At 30.0% G+C, this 9,736-nt stretch overlaps 1 protein-coding gene across 2 annotated transcripts in view; it reads right to left on the bottom strand.

Annotated features, from left to right (window-relative positions):
- LOC106461245 (protein FAM60A-like) overlaps positions 1–9,289 on the bottom strand; it is an 11,094-nt gene extending 1,805 nt beyond the window's left edge. The window contains exons 1-4 of one of the 2 annotated variants that reach the window (XM_022388404.1): positions 9,186–9,289; positions 3,665–3,918; positions 3,297–3,450; positions 497–740 (exon numbers count right to left, since the gene is read on the bottom strand). In XM_022388404.1, the coding sequence (XP_022244112.1) occupies positions 497–740; positions 3,297–3,450; positions 3,665–3,892 (626 nt within the window). In that variant the 5' untranslated portion in view covers positions 3,893–3,918; positions 9,186–9,289. Of the gene's footprint in view, positions 1–496; positions 741–3,296; positions 3,451–3,664; positions 3,919–5,030; positions 5,654–9,185 lie in introns of those variants that run through there. The other variant, XM_022388413.1, reaches the window with a different exon arrangement.
- Positions 9,290–9,736: the final 447 nt, after the last annotated feature.

The raw sequence follows: 9,736 nt of genomic DNA, 5'->3' as shown, positions 1-9,736 counted from the left end.
TAAATAACACACACACACACACACACACACACTGAGTTTGAAAACATCTGAGACCATAAAGTACAAAAGTTTTTACAAATTATTAATGGATTGAAGTAGTTTAACTAGTTTAATACATTTTTTTTAAGATTCAGATTATTACATTAAATACTTTTTATCTGAGTAAGAAATAAATCTTATATCAAGTTACATTATCACAAAAACAATTTTTGTTTCCAGTACATCAAATGAACAGTAAACTTAGGCTTAATCTAATACAAATATTTAATTCTATCATTCCTAGCTTGAACAAATTTAAAAAGTACTAAACAAAGAAAGGATAGGCTTCAATATGGTCCATACTATTAGCTATATAAAACCACTGATATTGTAACAACTGCAGACTATATTCTCAAGAAAGAGTAAACAAAGTTGGAACCTGATCAACTCTGCATCTTTAAATATTGAGCCATATACAACATTTTATTAAGAACAGTTATGTGTGTGTAAAACTTACTTTTTCCAGAAGTTCATGTCCAGAAAGGATGAGATATGAGAAGTTTTTGGTGACAGTTTTACTCTTTTATGGCGAAAAGTATCCACTTGTGTATGATGAGTAGATTTTATGGAGTCAACAGTTTCAGACTCATACTGCTCTTCTAAAATTCCAGAATCTTCAGATGTGCTACTGGGGGAAGGACTAGGGGCACGACTGTGCGAATGAGAGAGGCTTGAGGTTTCACTTAAACTGTCATCGCCACCTGGAACATTAATATATCTCAGCCTAACATTTATATGGTGAGTATAAAATATGCATAAAGAAAGCTGTTTAAAACCCAATTTCTAAGTGCCAAGCCACAAAGTATCTCTATCAATGAATTAATAATTTTTCTAACCAGATAGATAAGCAACTTTCTGTTCAACAGTTCAGTGTTACCAATAAATAGACTTGTCAGTAATGTGCTAAATTAAGCATTAAGTCACAAATGACCACAATAAAAACTGCCAGTTGCAAAATTTGATGCAAGTTATCTTATTTTGTATAGGGTATAGAATAAAATTTCACATCCTACATAATAATAATAAAGTTTTAAATTCTCCTCATCATCATCAGTGATCTATTTTGTAAATATACAAACTACAAGAAGCAAAAGATAATCACAATTTGCAATAATGTTATTAATAAAATAAAGTTAAATGAATATCCCTTCCCTCAATTCATAATTAAGCAAATCAAGCATATATGTATTACATAATCTTATCTCATTACATTAACATGAATCATAGACATCTCTTGCAAAGGAGTGGTTGAGGACTTTGGTTTGCATTATAAATGTTAGGATGCTCTTGCTGTATATGGTGACCATACTTCATACTAAAGTGAGATATCATTTACGAACATAAACTGAAAGATAAAATATTTGCATTTTAGATCAAAGGATGGGATCATCAGATGTTTCGGGATGCATAAAGATTAACTAAAATCATTGATCAACAACATCAGGTGTTTGAAAATCTACAAGCCTGGTATCCAAGACAGTCAAATTTTAAGTTCAGACTATCATGAATTCTACACATACTAGCCTATGGATAATGTGGTTTTGCTTGCATGAAAAATGTGTAAAATTCACCTCTATAATTAATTATTAAAATTTAGAAAAATGCTATCCATTTCTTTTAACATCAAATTGTTAGATATCTCCTTTTACTGAAATTTTCATAAGACTGGTAGCCTTTTTTTTTTAATTCCAATGAAAAATGTTATAAATACAAAATTATATAATTGGACATTGTAATTTATGAATCTGTAATTGAGTCATGCATGTGTTTATATATGAGGCTTACAGTGGATCAGTCTCTCATTGATTAGAATAGCTATTTTAATGCAAAGTTTTACCAATATGAAACACCTGTACTTCAGCAAAATGACTTGGATCACTTACTCTTAACTATGCGACCTTTTTCCTTCATACAATGGAAAAGGTTAAGGTGCTCCAAACGCTTGATCACTATGTGGTTGTTTTATATTTCATTGTATGTATAGATTGATAACCCCTTCAGAGATTTTACATTTTACATATTCTGAATCATATAGATGGTTCCCACACTTTTCAGTTGACAAAATTCTAGGATCACTACACAGTTTTCCAAGTTTATCTATAACTAAATTATTATAGCATGTATTTCAACACTTTTTTGAACTTTTAAATAATTATTTTATTCAAGCAATCCAAAGATTTATCTGTTTTGTGAGACCACCATAAACTGTGTTAAAAGTACTAAGAAGCATGTGTATTAACCAACAAAATAAAAAAAAAATGAGTCAATTCTCTACACACACAGCATTTCTAAAATCAACAACACACACAACAGTAATTTTAAAAAAACATAAAAGAGGAATCTTAGTAGGTGACACTAAACTAATGGTTTGTAGCACCTTTAAAAGTTAAAATAAATAATCTGTATTTTAGAATTTTTTAAAGAAAAGTACATAAATACACAAATGCAGTTTTCCTATAGCTACAAGAATGACCATTAGGGAAAATTAGCTACCAATCAAAAGTTTGAACCAACCAGGTATTGATCAATTACTGGCCAATGTCAATGACCATCCTTATATTAATGATACGAATGCTTGCCAGACCTAGTCTAGCAGTGCACAGTATCCTTGGTAGTTACATGGTCAATATTAAAGAGGATAGAAAGGTACTACTTACTATATTTTGCATTTTTCAACCTTTAAAGTTTTATTGGTGGTTATAAGGTCAGTCAAATTGATCAACTCCATATAGTTAGAGTAGATAAAATAACAAATAGTCTTTCCGATTTATTCAGGAAGTTTTAGAGATTACGCAAATGCAATTTTAAAGTTTTCAGATGGAAAGTATTTTTAATCTTAACATGAAAATCACTTTCAACTCAGAGCAGTAAATACTGACTCCATATAGTCACAAACAAATTTTTAGTAAAAATAGTTAATTAAAAATTTCTTTTTTTTTTGTCTACAAAAAGACTTGTAATATTTACTAAAACTTGAAAAATTTTGTGAAGATACGCAAAACATGTTAAATGTTATAATATAGAAATTCTGATGGTCACTTTGGAGCCATGTAGTTGGTGTAATCCACTGAGGCAGTTGTAAAAGTTTGCTCCTACAAACTGACACGTGTCATCACCCTAAACCATGTGTATATCCAAATACCACTGTAGTAAATGTACAGTTGTTGTTTTTTCAGTAATTTAACCCTAATAATATGGAGCTGCTTATGGACTGACAAAAGTCAGTCTTGTAAATTCTAATTCTTCTTTGAACATACCTATCAAATCATCAGAAAAGCTTCCAGGAGAGCCTGCATTATCTATTTTTTCACTTGTTCTTTTGATTTTATATTTCTTTTGCAGTCTTTTTGATGTCTTTGCTTTGGCTTTGTTTACACATTTGGTTCCTGGTCCTGCCCTTGCATCAACCACCTGATCAAAAATCATGCAAAAAGTTATTTTACAAGACAAAATAAGATCCAGTAGAAGCTAAGCCAACAATGACTTTGAAACCATTAATAAATCTATTCACACAAAAGCCAAAATGATAAATTAATATAAATTTAGTCTTCAGAATAACAAAATGGAAAGATATGTAAAAAAATCTCTACTTTATATATGTACATTTAAACAGTTTTATATTTACATGGCTCCAATCTCGGTTGGTTCCTGCAGGGAGTTTCTTCCATCTTTTCACTAGGAGAACACAGGCATTACATATTTCTCCTGAACGTTTTTCTTTTATACAGAAGCACTTTTCAAATTCAGATTCATATTTTTTGCTGTCAGTAAATCTTGAGCTTGAAGATTTGGCTTTACAGATACAGCAACCACTGACAGAGCGATAGATCTTGGGTTTATGGAAACTAAACATGGTTAGTAGAGGAACAGAAGAAATATCTAAAACAAAAGAAATACAACACTTGTACAAAAAGCAAAAAAAAAGAGAAAAAAATGTTACTGTAAGAGATGTTCAAAAGCTTCTGAGATCTATGTTGGTTAGAATGTTTTTTATTCTCCATGATTTAAAAACTGAAATTCCAGGTTTGGATTTTTCCCTTCAATGCCATATTATTCTTTGACAAACACTATACATCACTGGTTTTCACCTTCTTTTTAGTAAATAACAGAATGTCATTTTGATGAATTTCAAATAAGCATGAATGGCAAAATACACATTTCAATAAGGGCAGTTTTTTTTTAACCAAATGAAAAAACATGCCTACATACTATAAATGATAATGAAATAAGATGTCACAATTTACTCCTAACTAAACATGAACATACACTTTTCTACTTCGAAAAGTGTCAGATAGACCATGATATTTGGCTGTTGCAAGAATGAATGCAATCAATCGAAATTTATGAGTATAAGAATCAATGCACATAAAAACCTCCAAGTTTACTCATCCAGCATAGAGAACTTTATATTACTAAAAGAACAAATTTCATAACTTCATTATCCGTAGTTTTAAACTAACAAAAAAATAAACATTCTAATTTCAATGTAGTATCTTTCTAAAAGATATAGCCAGATGATCAATGACTCAAGACAACTTGGTCTAAAATGTCACTTTAATGACACAAGATAGCTAATACTACAAGAGCACTGGGGTTCAAAGTTAAACCAAACCTCATTCCTCCTCCTTGTTTGTTTGCTTTACAAGCAGACTAGCCTTGACATGATTAAAAACATAACTGAAATTTAATATTGTAGTATGGAAGTCATCTTGATACAAACTACAAAGACTTTTAATTTTTTTAAAAGCAGCTACAAGAAGAACTCCAGTTCATCAGATAGTGATTCATCGCAGGCACAATGCTTTTTTTGTTCTAAGTGCCAATTCAAATTGATGCAATACTTGGCATGCTCTTATCCTAATTACACATACAGGCCTTTAAAAGTAGTCATATCATTATACACTGAAGTGAAGCTTACAATCTTTTACTAAAAATATATTTCAAATGTGAATAAATAGATAATAATAAATGTACAAATTACTTTTGCCTACCTTCATATAACTTTAGTTGTTGGATAATTAACTTTTCATTACAGGCTGATGTTTACAAAAATGTGGAACTGTTCTAACTTTCTCATATCCCAGCAGTCAAGTCAACAGTAAGAAAAATGGTGTTTGTGTCTAGTTAAATCTAACAAATAATTAAATACAACCAAAAACATTTCCTTCTATTCTTTAAGTTTGAAAATTGTCTTATTTCTTTCCTCTAATCAAGATGCTACAGCTTTTTGACAAATGTGATGTAATGTTCCAAACAAAAAATTAATAAGGTGTAATAGGCCAGGAACACTATGAATGAAACAAAGGTAAACACCCAAAAATATGGATCTAAGCTCTCATCATTTCAGGTAGACCAACAGTCAGCCAAGTCATACAGTAGAGCTTTATATTATTAGAAGTGGAGAAGTTTGCCTTAAGTAGTTTTTGTTTTATACTCAACTAATTAAAGGTTTACTACACATGCATTTCCTATTTGACGGATATTCCTAACTATAACCATAACTACGAAAGTAATACTAATATAGCTCAGGATTGCGGAATGGATTTTGTTTTCATAAATATAAGAAAACAAATGTATGTTCTAGGCCCATACAACAGAACAGTCTCAATCACTTTCATTATGACAGAGCTGCATGTAGGTAATATAAACAAAAAGCCACACAAAAACAATATCTCAATTTCTCTAACAATAAGTTTCCACAAGATAACTAAGAAAAAATTTGTGTGTGGGGAATGCACACACACACTTTGATGGTGAAATTTTGTTATGAAATAAAAAAAGATAATGTCATGGAAGATATTTTAATAGTAAGAAAACTAGTGAAACAGATTTGTTATAAACTATGAAAAATGTTTTTCTATAAACCATGTTACAGAACTGGTATGTACAAGAGTTGGTTTCAAACTATTGTTTTTCCTAAAAAACTGGCTCAGCTCCTATAGCACATTACTACAGAAACCTTAAACTGTTTACTGTAGATTTTGGTTTCCAGTCAGATGTCATTAGTATTTTTTATGTATAAGTTAAGACAAAACTTCAAAAGGATTTTAAGGCGTTCTTCAAAACTGAAATCTGCAAAGAAACTATTTTAATTAACAAGGACCTGAATAATTTAACAAATGGTCAAGAATGGGTAAAAATCTCTATATTCCAAAGAGAATAATACAATATTACATTTAAATAATTTAAGCTTGAAAAGAGAGACTACTTAAGAATTTACTTATTTTCTTTAGAGATCAGTACTACTACTACTACTCAGAGATCGAAGTATTACATTCCAGCATCCCCGAGGAATTTCATCTTTTTAGTTGGCTTTCCTGATCAGGAATGCATAGTCCATCCGTATATCTAATGAAAGTGAACATATTCATGAATTAAATAAAAAAAAGCAATTCACAAGGAAATGCAATTTTACATGAGGGAATGTAATCTTCCTGATTGCTTTCCGTTGAGTGAACATAATTTTATTTCATTATTTCAATCCCTGCTATTACCAGAACAAAGTTGATTCAGATGTTTAATGTCAATAGATACTTTTGTTCTGAGTAGTGAAACACACTTGGATGTGGAAACAGGAATAGTTGGAGTAATACACACACTTTGAAATACATACAGTCTTCTTCTTTTGTAACAATTCCTTCATTAGTTAAAAACTTGTCAACTGGCATGACTGATAATTTGGTATGTACTGTTGGTTTAAAATTATTTTTAAACAATATATATGAATGTGAAAGGCAACAATTAGTTTTCATGATCTGGTTTGAAAGGTGGGGGAATGAACTTAATTAAAATAAAGGCCATCAGTCATCTTATAGTTTCAATGTCACATATGTTGAGAAATGTAACGTTATTCACTTATTCAGAAATAACATTATGCAAACAAAACTAGGAAAGAAAATAACATAGATATAACTATTAATGTTTTTTTTTCTTTTGTTTGATCATTGTTTTATACCAAAACAAACTTCTAACAGGCTTAAATTTATGTATAAAAGATTTGACATTTATAAAGGCAGTTAATTTTAGTCTACTGAAAAAATGAATATATTATTATCTTTCTATTTTAGAACAAGTGACTGGCATTCTGGAATTGGTACAAGTAATCAAACAGTGATTACTTAACACATGAAACAAGTTGTCTTGGTGAAAAACTACAGCTGATATTTAGGTCTTAATTTTTTTCTGTTACTGAAGATACTGAACTGTGATTTGACAATATCCATATACAACTAAGAAAGCAAAGAATGAAGTCTTTACTTATAATGCAATGCGTGATGGATTTATTATTACATATTTATTTTACTATCAATGTTTGTTTAGATTAAATTTCTATTTAGAAACATAAGTAGCTTATATTGTTAAATATGTATTACAAAACTCCCACCTATTCTCCAAAGTTGTAGAAGATTCTCGAGGGTAAGAATCAACAATATATGTATGTATGTAAATGCTTAAGTTTGTATTGTTACATAATCTGAATCTTCTAGAAAGCCTCCACATGCCTATAAATATAACCAATGCGATGTGACAAAAAAAAAAAAGAGTATCTATTACTAGTTTGCTATAGTTAGTGTGCTTTAAACTTTGGAAGCTATAACTGTGATTATCGCTTATTAATCAGAAAACAAAATATTTGACCAGGAATGTTTATAAATTTGGAACATTACAAACCATTTAACTTCAGTGGGTTCACATCGGACATTACCTAACTTCATCAGTAAAAAACACCGGCAAAGAATACAGAGCTAGTGAATTATACCTACATCAACTCATAATCAACTAGACTAGAAAGAAGACTTCATATTGCTTGTAAGTTTGTGAAACTTTTGTTTATAAATCATTGTTTGTAATAACTATCTGTAATAACTGTTATTGTAAATTGTTTTGTTGTTTGTATATTAAAACATATTTGTGTTAAAAAAGAAAACTGTGTGTATCAATCTTGTTGGCAAATATCATAAACTGACTATATATTGGCTTTTACTTAATTGCTAAATCCAAAGTACAATTTAACTACTAAATTTAAATTTATTAGTTAATTCGGTTTCAGACCATTTGAAATTCTAATACATAACAAATGTTGCAAAAAAAGGTAGCTTGTAACACTTTTTTAAATATTAATGTAATGGAAATTTAAGAAAAAAAATCAATATATATATATATACACGTTTGTTTTTTGTTTTTTTTTGTTCTTGTTGTTTTTTTACACATTACCTACCAATTGAAAGCATTTACTGTATTTTTATTACTTTCCATGGATCCTTAATAAGGTTTCTTTGTTAGCATTTTCTGAATGAGAAAAAACATTTAAACCTCATACATAATAGGATGCTGTAGCTACCCGATTGTCTCTCTCTCTCTCTCTCTCTCTCAATGGAATGTTATATTGTACATCAAAACCCTTCACTATATATATATATAGTTTTTACATCTGTTCTCCAAAATTTTAATCAGTATTTTCTTTACTCTGACTTACAGTTTACCATACAACTGGCCTGGATCATCTGGATGGGTATCAAAATTCAAGATAAAGCAGGTTAGGCCTAAAAAACATCCAATTTATTATTAAACATTAACCCAATATACGAATATAAAAGATGGGATCTCCAAATATAACCATAACTTGTAAGTCATACTGAGTTTTACCGATAAAATACAAGGAGTAATTAGGCTTAGTTCTCCACCGCAAAACTTTTTTGTGCTTGTGACAATTTGAGTTTTGTGTACCTGCGTCACACAGTGAGTCTGTTAATAGTTCACCTAACAAATCAGCAAAATTACTTGTGAAAGAAAAAAAAATTGTGTTTTGTTAATAATACTACTACAACTACGTTGCGTTATCTTACATAACGAATCTACGAACATGTACACTGTAAGTGTAAATACACTCATACTAAATAAAGCATTACGTTGAGTACCAAAACATAATGGCGGATAAACTCATAAAGTTAGTAAAACTGGCCAAGGGCACTGACCTAATTCTACTTTGTCGTACTAGTAGTAATAATTACACTTTAGTATAACGTAGGGTTAGCTGTGTTTAACTGCATAAATTATACAATAGTTATCAACTTTTAGACATTACTTATATTTCATTGATTTTAATACATTTTGTTAAATGTTCTTGAAGTCTACTTCACACTAACCTTTGAATAATATAGTTTTAAGTACGCCTCCTCAGTCAAGTACCACCAGTACTAAGCTTTACTAGACGGACAACAGACACGTTCATACGTTACGCTTTTCCGCAGTGTCAACTCAAAATAGGGCCATTCCACCTTACTACAAAGGGAGGGATACCTACATCTTTAAATAAGCGTCCAGTACAAAAAAAAATCACATTGTAGAAATATCTGATATACAGCAGTGGAACTAAAAAACTGAGTTTATAACACAAATCACTTCGTGTAGTGTAAATTTTAAAAGTAAAGAACAAATACAATCATCGATGCTTATTTGCCTTAGTAACTAATTATACCAAGGTTTTAATTGTTCAAGAATAACTAATATTATAGAATTCTGAGCACAAAAACGTATGGTTTCAAAAATTCGCCGATAGTAAAATCATAACGCAGTAAAGCAAGCGAAGAAATATGTCATCGTTAAATAATAATAATAAATAAAAAACCAAGTATATGTATATATATGTGTGTGTGCGTGTATCTAAAACTCAAGAGCAGTTTGGCATGCCACTTTC

Source organism: Limulus polyphemus, unplaced genomic scaffold (genome assembly GCF_000517525.1).
Source record: "Limulus polyphemus unplaced genomic scaffold, Limulus_polyphemus-2.1.2 Scaffold38, whole genome shotgun sequence".
NCBI lineage: Eukaryota > Metazoa > Arthropoda > Merostomata > Xiphosura > Limulidae > Limulus > Limulus polyphemus.
Note: the sequence above shows the minus strand (reverse complement) of the source record. Positions and strands in the feature narration are given on the sequence as shown.